General features: G+C 36.1%; 2 protein-coding genes across 3 annotated transcripts in view; one reads left to right on the top strand and one right to left on the bottom strand.

The window, feature by feature from the left end:
* LOC140156860 (dynamin-like GTPase OPA1, mitochondrial) overlaps window positions 1–19,180 on the bottom strand; it is a 140,635-nt gene that overhangs the window by 97,183 nt on the left and 24,272 nt on the right. For both annotated transcript variants that reach the window (XM_072179856.1, XM_072179857.1), the window contains one exon: window positions 4,163–4,262. In XM_072179856.1, coding sequence (XP_072035957.1) covers window positions 4,163–4,262 — 100 coding nt within the window. The remainder of the gene's footprint in view (window positions 1–4,162; window positions 4,263–19,180) is intronic.
* On the top strand, window positions 6,166–11,456 carry LOC140156482 (uncharacterized). Its single transcript, XM_072179425.1, has 3 exons — window positions 6,166–6,905; window positions 10,224–10,866; window positions 11,444–11,456. The coding sequence occupies exons 1-3, from the start codon at window positions 6,251–6,253 to the stop codon at window positions 11,454–11,456; spliced, it is 1,311 nt and encodes a 436-aa protein (XP_072035526.1). The 5' UTR covers window positions 6,166–6,250.

Raw genomic sequence — 19,180 nt, 5'->3', positions numbered from 1 at the left:
TAAAGTGGAGCGAGAGGGGTGAATGACGGAAATAACGATAAAGTGGAGCGAGAGGGGTGAATGGGGGATAATCGATATGATAAAGTGGAGCGAGAGGGGTAAATGGGGGATATCGATGCCATAAAGTGGAGCGAGAGGGATGAATGGGGGAAATCGATACAATAAAGTGTAGCGAGAGGGGTGAATGGGGCAGGGGGACAATGATGCGAAAAAGTGGAGCGAGACAGGTGAATGGGGCAGGGGGGACAATGATGTGAAAAAGTGGAGCGAGAGAGGTGAATGGGGCATATCGATGCCATAAAGTGGAGCGAGAGGGGTGAATGGGGGATATCGATGCCATAAAGCGGAGCGAGAGGGGTGAATGGGGGATATCGATATGATAAAATGGAGCGAGAGGGGTGAATGGGGGATATCGATGCGAAAAAGTGAAGCGAGAGTGGTTAATGAGGGATATCGATACGATAAAGTGGAGCAAGAGGGATGAATGGGGGATATCGATACAATAACAGTGAATGGGGATATCGATACGATAAAGTGGAGCGAGAGGGTGAATCCTGGGGTTAATGGGTATTACGATCAAGTGGAGGAGAGGGGTGAATGGGGATATTGATGTGATAAAGTGAAGCGAGAGTGGTTAATGAGGGATATCGATGCCATAAAGTGGAGCGAGAGGGATGAACGGGGGATACCGATACAATAATGGTGAATGGGGGATATCGATTCGATAAAGTGGAGCGGGAGGGGTGAATGGGGGATATCAATATGATTAAATGGAGCGAGAGGGGTGAATGGGGGATATCGATGCAATAAAGTTGTATTAATATGATAAAGTGGAGTAACGGGGTGAATGGGGGATATCAATACGATTAAAGGAGCGAGAGTGGTTTATGGGGAATATCAATATGATTAAGTGGAGTGAGAGTGGTTAATGGGGGAGACGAGCACTTTATCGCATCGATATCCCCCATTCACCCCTCTCGCTCCACTTTATCGCATCGATATCCCCCATTCACCGCTCTCGCTCAAGTTTACATGTATTGTATCGATATCCCCCATTCACCCCTCTTGCTCCACTTTATTGCATATAGATATCCCCCATTCACCGCTCTCGCTCAAGTTTATTGTATCGATATCCCCCATCGACTCTCGCTGCACTTTATCGCATCGATATCCCCATTCACCCCTCTCGCTCCACTTAATCAAATCGATATCGCCCATTCACCCCTCTCGCTCCTCTTTATCATATCCATATTCCCCATTCACCCCTCTCGCTCCATGTTATCGTATCAATATCCCTCATTCACCCCTCTCGCTCCACTTTATCGCATCGATATTTCCCATTCACCCCTCTCGCTCAAGTTTATTGTATCGATATCCCCCATTAACGACTCTCGATGAACTTTTAATATCGCATTGATATCTCCATTCACCCCTCTCACTCCACTTAATCGTATCGATATCACCCATTCACCCCTCTCGTTCCTCTTTTATCATATCGATATCCCCATTCACCACTCTCGCTCCACTTTATCGTATCGACATTCCCCATTCAACCCTCTCGCTCAATCATTATTGTATCCCCCATTCACCCCTCTCGCTCCACGTTATCGTATCAATATCCCCTATACACCCCTCTAGCTCCACTTTTTGCATCGATTTCCACCATTCACCCCTCTCGCTCCACTTTATCATATTGATATCCCCCATTCACCCCTCTCTTCTACTTAATCGTATCATTATCTCCCATTCACCCCTCTTGCCCCACTTTATCGTATCGATATCTGACATTTCACCCCTCTCGCTCTTCTTAATCGTATCATTATCTCCCATTCACCCCTCTTGATCCACTTTATCGTATCGATATCCCCCACCCCATTCACCCCTTCGCTCCATTTTATTATATCGACATCCTCCATTCACCCCTCTTGACCCACTTTATCGTATCTATAACCCCCATTAACCCTCTCCCTCAACTTTATCTTTAAGAAGAAAACAAAATCCACTGAAATAAAGGCCTAAACCATGTGACTTGTCAAACATGGGCCTAAAGAAAGTATTTATAGAATATTCGACAGTATTGACGTTTAAATTGTTGACACATAAATATATAGGCCTAACTAGTAAGCAGAAAAGCTAAAAAGAAAGAAAACTAGTAGAACATGCTGGTAGAAAGTATTAAGGTGGTATTGGATGCATTTTCTAGAAATTAGAAAATGCTTTGAGCATGTTTTAAACAGATTAAATGAGTAGGGTAAAAAGTACACTGATCAATATGCCTTTTGTTTGGAGCAAATCGGACATACGGTTTCCATAATACATCAATTTATATTTTCTTTGTATCCTATTGTTTTTGTCAATAATCAATATAGTTAATGAGCTAAAAGGACTGGAAGGGCTCATTAATATGTAATTTTTGCCAATATTTTGCTAAAAGTCAATGCATAAATGTTCAGGGTACTTTTATTTTGCATGCTTTTGCCCTGAAACTTGGTCAAAGTGTTTCTAATATGTTCTAATGGATTATATAGTGAGGCCGGCCTCTAATTTGCATATTTGCATAATTAATGAAACACTTTGACCAAGTTTCAGGGCAAAATTATGCAAATTAAAAGTAATTCCTGAACATTTATGCATGATTTTAGCAAAATATTGGCAAAATTATATGTAAATGAGCTTCCAGTCATTTTAGCTCATTAACTTGATTGATTATTGATAAAAACAATAAGATACAAAGAAAATATAAATTGATATATTTTGAAAACCGTATGTCCGATTGACTCCAAACAAAAGTCATATTGATCAGTGTACTTTGCTCTACTCAATTAATCTGTTTAAAACATGTTTAGAGCACTTTTATAATGCCTCCATAACCACCTTAAACATGTTAAATCAGTGCAAAATGCAAACCATGGACAACCAGACATTCATCAGTTCATGGCTAAAAATTAAAAATGTCCACCAGCTAATTAGATAAGCACCTGATGATGTGTAAACCAGCATGGGGTCGTCTGGTCCTGGATGGGTGGAGTTTGAAAATGACACTCTCAGTCAAAATTTATTGCGTCACCTGGTGTCCTATTGGGATTGAATTGTTTTGAGATTTGGCAATAATAACATCAATTAAAATCTCATTACTGGCTGCAATAAAGTGTACAGCAAAATATCAAGAGCCCTCCGCTGGCGCGTCGGTCAGTGGAATTTCGCGGTTGGTGTTTGGGGTAGACCAATATCTCAGGTAGACAGTGATCTTTACTGCATAGCCGGGGGTACTCAGTACAAATGACCATACTGGGACGTGCAAAACATGGGTAGCATTTTCAGCCTTCTGGTATATCAATGACCCCTTTTTCAAAGCCTATTTTGGTATATGAATGGGTTCTTTTTTCACAATTTTCTCAATTTTTTCGGAAAACAGCCCAATTTTTCCTTAATCTAGCCAAAATTTTCAAAATTTTGGGAAAATTTGTAAAAACTAAGACAATTTTGGGTAAATTCGGCCGAAAATTTTGACTTTTGGTATATCAATGGGTCCAAATTTCTTGAAAAATTGGTATATTTATGGGTCTACTTCCAAAATCTCAGCGGCACGTCCCTACCAAAACCAAACTTGAGTACCCCCCCCAGGCTGCATAGGCTACTTTACTTGTTGGTGACTTGCCTATAGTGAAGCTTGCCTTCGGCAAGCTCTGTACAAATACATGTACTGCTGGGTGATGCATGGGAGTGGTATTAATTTTTTACAGAATGGATTGGCCTATATACATTTTCTTTACTAATACTAGTCACTTGCTCGGGTTTATTTTACTTGGGGATCTCTGGATCTTCTAAGGTACTGCGAGGGCTCTGATCAAGAGCTAGGATTGAATCTGTGCCTTCATGCACCAGAGGACACTACCAGTGAATACCCTAATCACTACACTACACTCAATCTTACCTTGTATACATAGGATGATGGCATTGAGGTTATTCATGGATTGAATCTGGGCCTTCATGCACCAGAGGACACTACCAGTGAATACTCTAATCACTACACTACACTCAATCTTACCTTGTATACATAGGATGATGGCATTGGGGTTATTCATGGATTGAATCTGGGCCTTCATGCACCAGAGGACACTACCAGTGAATACCCTAATCACTACACTACACTCAATCTTACCTTGTATACATAGGATGATGGCATTGGGGTTATTCATGTACATTTTGCTAAGTTTCTGTATAGAGTCTTTGGTGTCTGTTGCCATGCCTGTTGTAACAGTCTGCATAATATAAACAAGGATACAAAGATCAGAAATATTATTAAAAAATATTGCAGTATATTAGACAAACAATAAATCTGCTAATAGTTTGGAATACTGTGTACTTCCCTCAGTGGTGTGCCTGGCAACTCAAAGAAAAAAGAAAAAGAAATATTCCTTGTTCTTAGTGCTGTTTAAATACGCATACATTCAAAAGAAAAAGGAAAAGAATATTCCTTGTTCTTAGTGCTGTTTAAATACGCATACATTCAAAAGAAAAAGGAAAAGAAATATTTCTTGCTCTTAGTGATGTTTATATACATACACATTCAAATTAAAAAAAAAAAAAAGAAAAAGAAATATTCCTTGTTCTTAGTGCTGTTTAAATACGCATACATTCAAAAGGAAAAGAAATATTCCTTGCTCTTAGTATGTTTATATACATACACATTCAAATTAAAAAAAAGAAAAAAAAAAAGAAATATTCCTTGTTCTTAGTGCTGTTTAAATACGCATACATTCAAATGAAAAAGGAAAAGAAATATTCCTTGTTCTTAGTGCTGTTTAAATACGCACACATTCAAATTTTAAAAAAAGAAAAAGAAATATGCCTGGTTCTTAGTGCTGTTTAAATACGCACACATTCAAAGAAAAAAAAGATAAAGACATATTCCTTGTTTTTAGTTCTGTTTAAATATGCACACATTTGGTAATCACCTTGCTTTGGGTATAGAATAGTGTAAACATGCACATATTTTTGGGGGGGAGCTTTGAGGCGCCAGCCCAGGGTCAAACCAGGGGGGCAAAATTGAAGGGCGGCGGAATAAGAAGGGCGGGAAGAAAAAAGGCGCCAAAAAGAATTAGTAAAGAAAAAAGGGCGGAAAATGTGAAAAAATTGTACTATACATCAAAATGTGTTTTTTTGGGGCAACCTTTTCGGGCTGTTGAGGAAGGGGCGGCAAAATTGGCTTTTCTTCAGCCCCCCGGGGAAGGGGCGGCCACGGTACGCCACTGGTAAAATTGCAAATTTGTGCATGCTTGGTGAGAAATGAACCCAATGTGTATAAACTTTCACTTCAAATAGTAGATTTCAAATAGAATCACTCATTCAGGTAACCCCATTTGAAATTCACACTCCTTATGTGGAAGATTAAGGGGGTATAATAGATGAGCTGACCTCAATGTTTATCAACAAAGGCAAGGGACTGGTATACCGATATGCTTCTGCTTACTGCACACAACTACACTGTTCAATAGCCTTATTGTGAGTGGCAGGAGTTTTAAAACCACCGGCCCTGAACAATATGTGACATGATCAAGGGGAATGAGTCAAATGTCGGCAATTTTCAATTAGATTTTTTTCTGGCAGTTTATGAATGCTACATTTTAATGCAAACGCCATCAAAATTGAACATCTGATTACTGAGTTATGAGCAATTTATCAATGGCTGAAAACAATATAAAACAAAAGAATTTGAACACTCTTTTTGCCAATATCTCAAAAACAATATATTCCACTTGATCATGTCACATATAATGCGCGCGCATACTGCCAGGCAAACATCAATGGAAATTGTGATGATGCCCACGCATACTGCCAGGCAATGACATCATAAGTCAACTCATCTATATCAACTGGAATAGCCCTTTTGTACGCCCCTTTGGATATTCCTAAGTTCAAAGCAAAGTGTTTCAATTCATTGGTAAATTCTGTTCATTCTAGAATGCATTGCTTTGGCAGAATCATGACCTATGTATCTGTGTATGTGTAGTCAGGCATATCAAATGTGTTAAACTAAAAGTTACATTATTGCGAAATTAACTGCTACGTAGAAGGAAATGAAAAACCATAAAAGGCCAAATTTAGCCATGTGTAAAAACCCATTTGTAAAATAAACCTACATGCATATACAGTCAGCGAGTGGCTTTGGTTGGCACCGTCTGTTACTTTTTCAACGGCTAGAAGAGTTACTGAATATGAACTACTAATGATCTGAAAAGTATTAATAATGGCCAACATAACTATCACAAGCCTTGTTTACAAGGCAATTCTATATATAAACCTGCTGTTCATCTTCACAGCAATTTGTCTACATGGCAGATACCAGGCCATAGCATATGATAATGTAGAGACATGGAATGCCACAAGCTGCGAGACCTATCACACCAACTTGTCCAAAGTATTAAACATGTCCAAACACAATCACAGTTGCCTGAGAGTTGTGTCACCTCCTGGAATGGGAATACGCATGGATCTTCTTATGGTAGACAAGGATTGGTCTATATATGACTACTTCTATATGCAGTCTGACAGGAGTGAATGTGCAGAACGAATTGTTTCATTTTCGGGTGCGGCAAAACCATGCAGCGCTGTATTTAACACAAATCTGCTGGAAATTCATCTCAGCACATCAATCACTGTACAATTTTTGAACTTTAACATAGATAAAACCTTACTAACTCCAGTTTGTGACTTTGCTGATATTGTTGGTCTAAATCAATATCATCAATCTTGTGCAAATCTGGAATTCTATGATGAGATTCATGCTATCACTCATGATATCACGCAACACCTACCTTTAATAACCCCAGCTGTGGAATTAGCACATCTAGATCCGTACTTTAATGCAAGTCAATTGCCGCCACTGAAGTTACCCATTCCAGGTAAGTTGAGTTTTAACAGTCTTATATGATTTTGGGAAAATAGATACAAAAAATAACTTATCTAAAATTACTCTGGTATGTTGTTTTAAAAATAAAATTTCTAAACCACTCAATGTAATATATTGATGTATATTCATATGTGACGTGATCAAGCTATGAATCTGATGTTGATCAAAATGAGCCATTCTCAGAGCTTTATTTTGCTGAAAGCCCCATTATTAGACTTAAGAAATAAAGGGTAATGCAGTTTGACAGAAGCGAATGTGAAAAAAGAGTTGTTGCTTTTTCGGGCATGGTAAAACCATGCAGCGCTGAATTTCACACAAATCTGCTGGAAATTCATCTCAGCGCATCGATCACTGTACAATTTTTGAACTTTAACATGGATAAAACCCCAGTAACTCCAGTTTGTGACTTTGCTGATATTGCTGGTCTAAATCAATATCATCAATCTTGCACAAATCTGAAATTCTATGATGAGATTCATGCTATCACTCATGATATCACACATCAACTACCTCTAATAACCCCAGCTGTGGAATTAGCACATCTAGATCTGTTTTCTGATGCAAGTGAATTGCCGCCACTGAAGTTACCTATTCCATGTAAGCTGAATTTTCACAGTATATAATTTTGGGAAAATAGACGCTAAAAATAACATATCTAAAATTAAAGCCATAATGTACGATCTTATAATATGAATTTTTTTTTTTTTTCAAACCTGATTTTTTTGCATATTTGTAATGTTTATCCATGTCCCAACTTGCTCCTAAATGGAATCGGCCAAATTGGTTGTCCTTGTAGGTCAACAGATCAAAGTTCGACATATTATCATAATCTAAAATTATGATAATATGTCCTCCCATAGAACTGCGTGTTAAATGGCTAAAATAACCAGTGGGATTTCTTTCACTTTACCTTGTTATTTCAACCTAAAATGGACAGCAACCCTTCCCGTCAGTTATTATTAATATTATTTCAACATTTTGAATAAAGAATAACAAAAATATACATTAAGGCTTTAATCTTGTATGTTGTTTTAAAAATAAAATTTCTAACCCACTCAATGTAATATATAATTGATGTATATTCATATGTGATGCAATCAAGTTAAATGTGTTTTTGTCCATTAAAATCAGAATTCAGTTTTCAATTTCATTACATAAGCCATTCTCAGATCTTTATTAGATATGGGGTTCCAGAGATATGGTCATTTCATGTTGCTCAGAACAATAAAATACAAAAGAAGTTGAATACTATTATTGCCTATATCTAAAAATCAATATTACCAATATCCGACTCATTTTGCTTGATCACTGTGTAGATCCATATTAAAAAGATGCACTTGTCGGCTGCTACATGTGTCTCTTTTTACTTAATAGCTAGGAATAAATACCAGATTCATCTCAAGTGGAGGTCACTTCAAATCATCCCCAAGTCACATAATTTTGGAATGTTCTCTGCATTCCTCATATTCCACCTTATCACATATTCCATCTTAAATCTATATTCTAATTGACTTGACCATCAATATGTGCAATTTGAGGCACATTTCAGGAATCCCAACCAAAAAAAAAAAATTAAAACAGGCCTCCTCCTTTTACTCGAACTAATAATAATGCTAAGTTTACATCAAAGTAGGAAAAAACACCACCTACCTACCTCCCTCATCAATTCATGGAAATCCTCCGGATGAGAACCAAAACTTACTACATTTATTAAGAGTTCACAAGGGCTCCCCTAAGACTATTTAAAATAAATCAACAATTTTGAATGATATTAAATTTAGAAACAGTTATTGGTAGCCTATTTTGTCTTTCATACCTGGTCCAATTTACAACGTCACACATCCTTGTGTTTTTCACAAAATGGCTCATTACGTAAACAATGGTGCAGTTTTTAAAGTTCAACTTTGGTCCATCAACTCTTACAAAGCATGCAGAATATAATATACAGTAGGTCAGACCTACTACATTGTTTGAAACTTGCTGCATTGTTTGAAATTTTAAGGTGGTTATGGAGGCATTATAAAAGTGCTCTAAACATGTTTTAAACAGATTAATTGAGTAGAGCCAATTACACTGATCAATATGCCTTTTGTTTGAGTCAATCGGACATACGGTTTTCAAAATATATCAATTTATATTTTCTTTGTATCTTATTGTTTTTATCAATAATCAATCAAGTTAATGAGCTAAAATGACTGGAGAAGCTCATTTACATATAATTTGCCAATATTTTGCTAAAATCCATGCATAAATGTTCAGGGTACTTTTATTTTGCATAATTTTGCCCTGAAACTTGGTCAAAGTGTTTCTAATATGTTCTAATGTATTATATAGTGAAGCGCCCCTAATTTGCATATTTGCATAATTAATTAGCATTTAGCTAATTAATTATGCATATATGCAAATTAGAGGGCGGCTTCACTATATAATACATTAGAACATATTAGGAACACTTTGACCAAGTTTCAGGGCAAAAGTATGCAAAATAAAAGTACCCTGAACATTTATGCATTGATTTTAGCAAAATATTGGCAAAATTACATATTAATGAGCCTTTCCTGTCCTTTTAGCTCATTAACTATATTGATTATTGACAAAAACAATAGGATACAAAGAAAATATAAATTGATGTATTTTGGAAACCGTATGTCCGATTAGCTCAAAACAAAAGGCATATTGATCAGTGTACTTTACCCTACTCAATTAATCTGTTTAAAATATATGCTCAAAGCATTTTCTAATTTCTAGAAAATGCATCCAATACCACCTTAATAGACAAAGTGCAACCTGGGGGGTCACTCCCATTGTGGCCTGTACACCATCCGCGATAATCTACTTTTGAAAAGCACCATAAACAAGGATTTAACCCTTGGCTAAAACAATACCCTAAACAGGTGTTTTCGCACCCTAAACAGGGATTTTATTCCTTGCATCAAATTTCATACCCTAAATTTTATTTCCGCGTATTAGCAATTGCAATTTTGTTACCCTTTTTCCAATATTTCATGTTTTTGACACTCTAAACACGCTATGCTGCGTGTCGTGCCTACCCACGAAAAAACTACCCTTTTACGCTGCTTTTATTATCATGGATGGTGTACAGGCCACAATGGGAGTGACCCCGGAGTGCAACTTTAAAATCTGCATCTTTTCTTACATAAGTAGCCACTGTGACCGAACACACCGATGTGTGACATTTTAATTGAACCAGCTGTATCAAACACAACACTCTAACAATTACTTTTATAATCTATTTATTTTGCAAAATACTTGTAAACTTGTGAACAATTTTTCTCATGTCTGTTCTCAGATGTTACATGTGTTGGCAAACTCCCACAGGTTCCAACAAGGTGTTCATGTTCTCTCACTTATCAACAGTTTGACATCCACTGTTCTGCTATTTCTACCAAATCACGCATCCTACTTCTATACTTCACGGCAGCAGATCCTATCAGCTCTACCTGTAGCACAACTGTACTCGATATCTCCAGCAGACGACTCAAAGACATCCAGACTGGATCTTTCTCAAACCTAACAGATATCACCTACTTACTTGTATCTAACAATGATCTAGAAACACTTCAAAATGAAACATTCAAAGGTCTGGACCTGCTCCAAGTACTGGATCTCTCAAATAACAGATTTTCAAATATTACTAAGGGTGCATTCTTAGGTCTTGTACATTTAAGTCAATTGGTTTTAAATGGGAATGAGTTGAGATCAGTTAAGCCTGATATGTTTTTTGGATTAAACAATTTGGAAGTGCTTTATCTCACAGATAATACCATAACTACAGTGAAGTCTGATGCATTTTTCTTTCTAAAACAGCTTAAGATAGTATCCCTAAGAATGAATCGCATCATCAAATTGGATTTTCAATCTTTTAGTGAGAGCCTCTGTATTTTAGATGTATCCAACAATTCTGTACACCATCAAGCCAATAACATGTCAATGTATTTTCCAAACCTAACTCATTTATATCTTTTTGGCAATGCCATTGCAAACATTGAACAAATCACCTTTGAACCGATTCCTAACTTGTCTGTTTTGTATCTCCATGACAATGACATCAAATCACTACCTAGTACATTCTCAAACTTTCAAAGATTACAACGGTTATTGCTTCATTTGAACATGATCTATGGTGTTGATGTGAACTTACTTGATAAATTTAAAATATTATCTATTCTTTCACTGAGTTCTAATAAGATAACAACATTGCCATCAAACTTATTTGATCAGCTCACCCGTCTGAAAGAACTATACCTTGATGACAACATGATATCTGAACTTGATGTGAAATTATTTGATAAGTTACAAAGTTTATCTATCCTTTGGTTGCATTCTAATAAGATAACAACATTGCCATCAAACCTATTTGATCAGCTCACCAGTCTGACAAAACTATACCTGCATGACAACATGATATCTGAACTTGATGTGAAATTATTTGATAAGTTACAAAGTTTATCTATTCTTTCACTGCATTCTAATAAGATAACAACATTACCATCAAACCTATTTGATCAGCTCACCAGTCTGATGGAACTATATCTTTATGACAACATGATATCTGAACTTGATGTGAAATTATTTAATAAGTTACAAAATCTATCTCGTCTTTCACTGTTTTTTAATAAGATAACAACATTGCCATCAAACCTATTTGATCAGCTCACCAGTCTGACAGAACTAGACCTTCACGGGAACATGATATCTGAACTTGATGTGAAATTATTTGATAATTTACAAAGTTTATTTTTTCTTTCACTTTATTCTAATAAGATAACAACATTGCCATCAAACCTATTTGATCAGCTCACCAGTCTGACAGACCTATACCTTGATGACAATATGATATCTGAACTTGATGCGAAATTATTTGATAAGTTACAAAATCTATCTCGTCTTTCACTGTATTCTAATAAAATAACAACATTGCCATCAAACCTATTTGATCAGCTCACCGGTCTGACAGGACTAGACCTTCACAGCAACATGATATCTGAACTTCATGTGAAATTATTTGATAAGTTACAAAATCTATCTATTCTTTCACTGTCTTCTAATAAGATAACATTGCCATCAAACCTATTTGATCAGCTCACCAGTCTTACAGACCTATACCTTCCTGATAACATGATATCTGAACTTGATGTGAAATTCTTTGATAAGTTACAAAATCTATCTCGTCTTTCACTGTATTCTAATAAAATAACAACATTGCCATCAAACCTATTTGATCAGCTCACCAGTCTAACTGAACTATACCTTTATGACAACATGATATTTGAACTTGATGTGAAATTATTTGATAAGTTAAAAAATCTATCTTTTCTTTCACTGCATTCTAATACGATAACAACATTGCCACCAAACCTATTTGATCAGCTCACCAGTCTAACTGAACTATACCTTTATGACAACATGATATTTGAACTTGATGTGAAATTATTTGATAAGTTAAAAAATCTATCTTTTCTTTCACTGCATTCTAATAAGATAACAACATTGCCACCAAACCTATTTGATCAGCTCACCAGTCTGACAAAACTATGGCTTTATAACAACATGATATCTGAACTTGATGTGAAATTATTTGATAAGTTACAAAGTTTATCTATTCTTTCGCTGCATTCTAATAAGATAACAACATTGCCATCAAACCTATTTGATCAGCTCACTAGTCTGAGGGAACTTTACCTTTATGACAACATGATATCTGAACTTGACAAAGACATATTTATTGGATTGCAACAATTACAGATTCTCGAGTTGCATACCAATTATTTAACTGATATCCCAATACTTGATGAACTTAGCAATTTAGTTGCACTGACCTTGGATCAAAATAAAATAATCACTTTAAAAAAATGGAGTATTCAAAAATCTAACCGCATTAACACACCTGGATTTGAGGAACAACACTATTTCAAAATTAGGACAAAATAGCTTTCTTGGTCTTGGAAATGAATCTATTATTGCAGTTGATTCACCAGAAATATGCTGTTTTGCAAATGACCAAGATCAATGTATATCCACTGAACCAAAATCTGCGTACTTGACTTGCAAACAATTGTTGACTAACAACTGGGTTAAAAGTTCCATGTGGATACTTGGCATCTTTGCTTTAGTATTTAACGGTTTTGTTGTTGTTTACGGCTGTATTGAAATCAAATATGGTAATACATATAAAGATAAACTGTACAAAGATAGGCTGCCCCAGATAATATACATTACAAACCTAGCTGTAGCAGATTTCATTATGGGTATCTACATGATCATAATTGCAATTACTGACTTACAATTTGGCCATCAATTCCCATTAAAAGCTGACAATTGGCGTAACAGCTTTACATGTAAACTAGCAGGCTTTCTAGCTGTGTTCTCAGGTGAAGCTTCACTTTTCATTCTGATTTTGATAAGTATTGAGAGGCTGTCAGCTTTTATTTGGCCATGGAAACATCATCTACAAAGACTTTATCCTAGCGGTACAAAAAATAGATCAAACATTATTGGAGTAACAGTGGCATGGATTTTTGCAATTATTCTTAGTTCTATTCCAATAGCAATAAGTAATGGAAATCAGTATTTCTATGATGTCTCTGAAGTATGCATTGGTCTTCCATTGGCAAGAGATTTGTCCTTTCAACTTATTGACCATAATTTAACAGTTCCCTTGCAGCCCTATAGAGATGATGTAGTGTTATCATACACCACTTCAGGCTTGACACACAGTTCAACAGGTCCACCTTATTCAACTGGGCTGTTTTTAGGCCTGAACTTCTTGTGTTGTGTTATCATTTTCATATGCTATGCATCCATTTTTGTACGAGTAATTTGTGTAGGACATAGACGTGCATTGCAGATGAGTGTCTCCAGGTTACAAATAGAGCTTTGGATGACCTTAAAAATGGGAATTATTGTTTTAACTGACCTCCTATGCTGGATGCCTATTATTTGTTTAGGCATCTTAGTTCAAATGGATAAAATGAAAATATCTCCAGAAGTTTTTTCATGGATTGTAGCATTTGCATTGCCTATTAATTCTGCAATCAACCCACTCCTGTATGGAATATGGGCAATTTCATCTAGACGAAAGGAATATAAACGAAGAGCTTATAAATTAATAGCATGGGATGAAACACCACTGTAAAATAGTTCATTCAATCCCAGACCACAGGCAAGGGGTGGGTAAGGTTAGCACAGTTAAAGCCATATTGTAACATTTCCATAAAAACAGATTAGTAAAATGTAAGCTTTTACTGTCAGATATCAGTTCGGGGGCACTGCTAATTCAAAGACGTCTCTGATATCAAAGACTCTTCAGTGCCGAGTCACCTGACAGTATCATAATTCAAAGACGTCTCATAAATCACATACTCCCTATAGTCTCAAAACCCAGCCGCAAACGATATTGTGAACGTGAACTGGCGCAACGGGAATATTTTTGCGAGTAGGCCTAATCAGCATGATCAGGGTTGTAGCTAGCCCAAGTGCCTGCTAGCTCCTGCTAATTTCACTATCCAATTTATGAATTAAATCGCGGGCTCGGGATACACTCTTTCTAGTGAACGTGAGAAATCGGAGAATGCTAAAAAAAAATGTTGCTCTTTTTCATAATTGAGCTTAAATGCTGACGACGACATTTTGCAGACTTTCAATTCTCCGGACACATCAAAACTGTTTATTGGTTATTTTCGAGCATATATTTTTTACAGATTTCCAACTGAGCCGCTGAATTTTAGTTTTAGGCCTATATGAACACTCGTGCTCAATAATTCCTCCAATTCAGCCTAAGTTTAGGCTTTTCTGTTTTGCTTGAGGGGGATGTGCTATAATAGGCCTATAGTCATTAATATATCTATGAAAGATAATGCCTATAATTTCTAACAAATTTCCTGCGCACCTGACTTCTGCATGGGTATGAACCTGCTCAATTAGGCCTATATGGATAAATGCAAGTTAGCCTTTTCTTTTTTGACGGAGAAGGGTGCCTGAGGGGGATGTGCTCCCTCAGAAGTTGGAGAATTATTTTCAAAAAGTTATGAAAGGCACAATAAAGTCATTTGGTGTAAAAGTTTACACTTATTATTCGTATTATTTTTGAGCATAACAGATTTCAACGGACCCGACTTGTGAGGGGGATATTATCCTCAAACTAAAAGCCAATTGGTGCATCATTTTGCATTAGGCCCCTATTATTAACTTATTTTTCCGACCATAGCCTATAGGCCATATAACCATGTCATGCATAATATGTATTTTAGAATGGATTTCCAGTGGATGCGACTTCCGTGTCACAAATTTCAAGCATGAACATAATTATGATGCGCAATGACTCAGAATGTACTCTTCCTCGTTTCTTCTTGTTTTCTTCCTTGTTTTCTTTCCACTTTCCCCCCGAAAGAAAAAAAAAAAATCCCGGATATTGAAATGAGCCTGGGTGGCTGTGGCAAAACAAAATTTTCAACCCAGTTTTGCTAATATTTTGTCCTGATTTTTGTAACATTTTCGTCCCGGTATTGGCAATTATTTTATATATGTTTTCAGTTGTCGGGATATTTCTTTCAATTTTGGGAAATCAGACCCGAAAAAGTAGACCTTTTCCTTTTCCCTCCCTTTTCCGCCCTTCAATTTTTTAGGGGCACTATACTGCCCCACTGGCTATGTCCAGGCCCGTGCGCAGAGTGGGCCGTGCGGTGGGGCAAAAGTCCTCAAAAAACCTAATTTGCGACCGTAGCGAGCAAAAAAATATGTTTTTTATGCTTTTTTAGTCAAAAAGGTCCAAAGTTTGAGAAGAAGGTCCACTTTTTACAAAAGTCTTTCTGTCTCTGTCTCCCTCATTTTTTTAAAGACCCGGGGCTGCAGGCCCCAAAGCCCCACTCCATGGGCAGTGGGCACGCGCCTGGTTTACCGTAATTTGTTGATCTATTTTGAGCCACCTAATCATAACATAACCCTACCCCTATCAATAAAATACAAGTGTCCATATTTCTCCGAATTCGTCCCATGCACGTGTGCAAGAGTCAGGCCACGAGGTTAGGCCTGAACGTTTCAGTAGGGGCCTACCATTTTTTAAGGCATTTTTGAATATATTTTTGAAAAGTTGCCGCAACAATGCGTGCAAAATCGCTCCCTTCCCCCTCGTTGACTGGCCAAAAATTCATTGTTCCCTCCTTTTTTTGCCTTGCCAAAATATTCACTCCCCCATGACTTGGGATTTTTGTTACTTCAAAGCGTTGGATATGGCTCGATTTTGCCAATCTAAGTGTTTTCTGGGACCATTTGTCAGAATTTGCACAGATAGATATGATGTTTGCACAGGCAGATATTTGCTAAACATAGGAAAGCATATTCCGATACAGTCACCTTCTTTCCGATGTGCTGCATTTAGTGCCAAACTGTAAAAAAAGCATGACGTATGTGATATCACAGACCCCGTATGTGAAATCACTTACCCGTCTGTGATATCAGAGACGTCTTTGAATTGGCAGTGCCCCCGAACTGATATGCCACTTCTTAATTTTGAACCAAACAACTGAGGTAAAGTAAAGAAAATTGCAATCTTATGATGAAACAATCAAAAAGTTATGAATTCTCACGCCATCACTGATTATGTGAATGCTGTGTAAGTTGTGTGGAAAGTAATATTAGCAAATCTTCTGCTTATAATTCTCTGGATCCTTTGCAGTCAACATGGGATATAAACAACATTGTTTTCAGCTTTTTCATATTTAAATTAATATTTTATGTTTTTATATAAACTGTTATGCATTTCAACATGCTTCAAACTCGGCACATTATGTTTGGAATAGTAAGACAAGAAATACAATGATCCATTTTTATGTATTTGTCTTTGGTGTCTCATTACAGCTAATTAATTGGTGATAACAACAGTGATGATGAAATAAGTTGTAAAAAACGCAGAAATGAAGCTGAATGGGCACAGAACAAGAGAAAAGGATGTGAGACATTGTTGTCTTTGTATGTGATTAAAAAAACAATCCAAGTCCAGCATATGAAATGACCTCTTATGAAGTCCCCGAAATGCTAATTATCATACCGAATACAGTTTAACCCACTCATTTTCATGTAAAACTTGCCCTATTGACCATGTAGTTCTAACTGAAGGAATTAAAATGATACACATTTTTATCCAGTTTTCTCAAAATCACTTTCCATGGACTTGGGTGGGTTTTGTATTCAGGTATTCAATTGTTTGTAATGGCATGTACTGGGCTATTATTCCTGACCTTATCCATACAACCCTCACAACCCTCTATAGAAGGGAAGATATGACCTTAATCTTCCATACAGTTTGTGTGAATTTCAAATGGGGTTACTTTGAAATCTACACTCCCTGTGTGGGAGATTAAGGTCATGTCTTTCATAGGGGTATACAGATTTCAACTGGAAACACAAATTTATTATGAAGTCAAGGTATACGCCAGGCACTTGAACAGTTGTTTCAAAACAAGCTCTGCAATAATTACTTGTGGAGCAACATGGCTGGGAGTTGCATTTAAGCATTTTCACTCAACTTGACTGACAAAATAATATAGAATGTCAATTATTTGATATTAACTTACTTTTGGAATCATCTTGCACCTTATTTGAGTCATGATTTTTAGTTATGTAAAAAAGCTATGCTTTAAATAAATCTTAGATTTATAAAACTCAAATAAGTTTAGAAAAGGAACAGATAATTAAAACATAGTCTCTTATAGAGGAATGCTGTAAACTGGAATAACCTACAAAGTATTTATGTATACAAGTAAAACATTGTATAAGAATATTAAATCTACTAAGCCTGCAAATTGTACAGCCAGAATATTCTTCAAATTTGTAAATACCTGATGATTATTGTATGTATTATTTCTAAGCCTACAATGTATATAATTAAGTTTTATTTTTATATTTATGTTTACACATGCATGTAACCACAAGGAAGAATGACATTTGTTGAATTTGGAGTCTGTATTGAAAATAAAATTACAAATGATAGTATTTTTAATAAAGCCATGTTTCTGTTGCCAGATGATTTTGTCTCTTCAGTCTAAAGTGTATTTACTATATGGTTTTTGTTGGGTGGTCAGGTGATTGAATGAAGACTACATGGTGTCGCAAGCTACGTCGCTGCTAACCAAGACTCTGCAAAAGGTAACTTTTTATGCAAATGGCTTTTGTTTGAACATTATATTCAGACTTACAATATCAGACAAGGAGAGTTCAGTCTCCGCCATGTTTGCATGTCCCTCTACCATATTTGCAACTTTGTTTCCCTGATGGTGCATATTTATAATCTAATCTGTGTGTCATGCTTGGGTTCCCAATCATTTCAGGAATGCGACATAATTTCCTGAAAGTCAGAGTACTCACAACCATGGCATCCCCATGTACCTTGTCTCAAATCACTCCTGATTCATGACCTGAGCTCACAAGATTAGGCGTGCTAATTATCTTAAGCCTCCGAAACAAATGAAGCCTCCGAAACAACAATAAGATTAATTATCATCTATGCATATCTAAATTGGTGTGTTTCATACTGATATCTGCATTGTAATTATTACTTGATATGTGCAGAATGTCATAAATTAAAAAAAATTTTGACATTATGGTTAATGTTTGAAAAATATACCGATACCCAAAAAAGCCTGTTTCGGAGGCTTCACATGCAAAAAACACCATACTTAACAAATGGGTGAAAAAATTAACATGTGATAAATCTACAATATCTGCCGCATAGAATCATTGATTCAATATACACAAGAAAATAACAGCATAGATGATCCCAACACTGTTGTTTTCAAAAAAACTACTTCTGCAATGTTTAACAATTGTTAACATGAAGCCTCGAAAAAAAAAAAAATGACTTGCTGTGATAATTTAATTTTTGTCACAACTGAAATTCAATACTTAGAAGCAAAGCATGAAAATTGGTAATTGTGATATTTTTACCTATTTTTTTATGTCAACTTGTAGTGGTTAGCCAAATATTTTACTTTTATGATCACCTGTGTTGTTAACTGAAGCCTCCGAAACACAAATCGCTTGAATTGCCAATTCTAAAAATAACTCCAATTTCTGTGAAACTTGGCTGGGAGGTTCCTTTCATCAAGTAGTATTTGTACATGAAGTTAGACATTCAAATTATTTTAGGAACCCAATTAAAACTTAAAAAATATGTTTAAGGTTTGGAAATTTCCATTATAAATGACACTTGATGTTAAAAATTTTCAAAACTGCAATTACAAACATAGCAAA

The sequence above is a fragment of the Amphiura filiformis genome, chromosome 7 (assembly GCF_039555335.1).
Source record: "Amphiura filiformis chromosome 7, Afil_fr2py, whole genome shotgun sequence".
NCBI classification, from domain to species: Eukaryota; Metazoa; Echinodermata; class Ophiuroidea; order Amphilepidida; family Amphiuridae; genus Amphiura; species Amphiura filiformis.
Note: the sequence above shows the minus strand (reverse complement) of the source record. Positions and strands in the feature narration are given on the sequence as shown.

What these genes read in the sequence shown, in the direction of transcription:
- LOC140156482 (XM_072179425.1), top strand. Translation starts at nt 6,251, where the DNA reads ATGGCCAACATAACTATCACAAGCCTTGTTTACAAGGCAATTCTATAT. An exon ending in ACTGAAGTTACCCATTCCAG is followed by an intron (nt 6,906 to 10,223) that starts GTAAGTTGAGTT and finishes GTCTGTTCTCAG; the next exon opens with ATGTTACATGTGTTGGCAAA.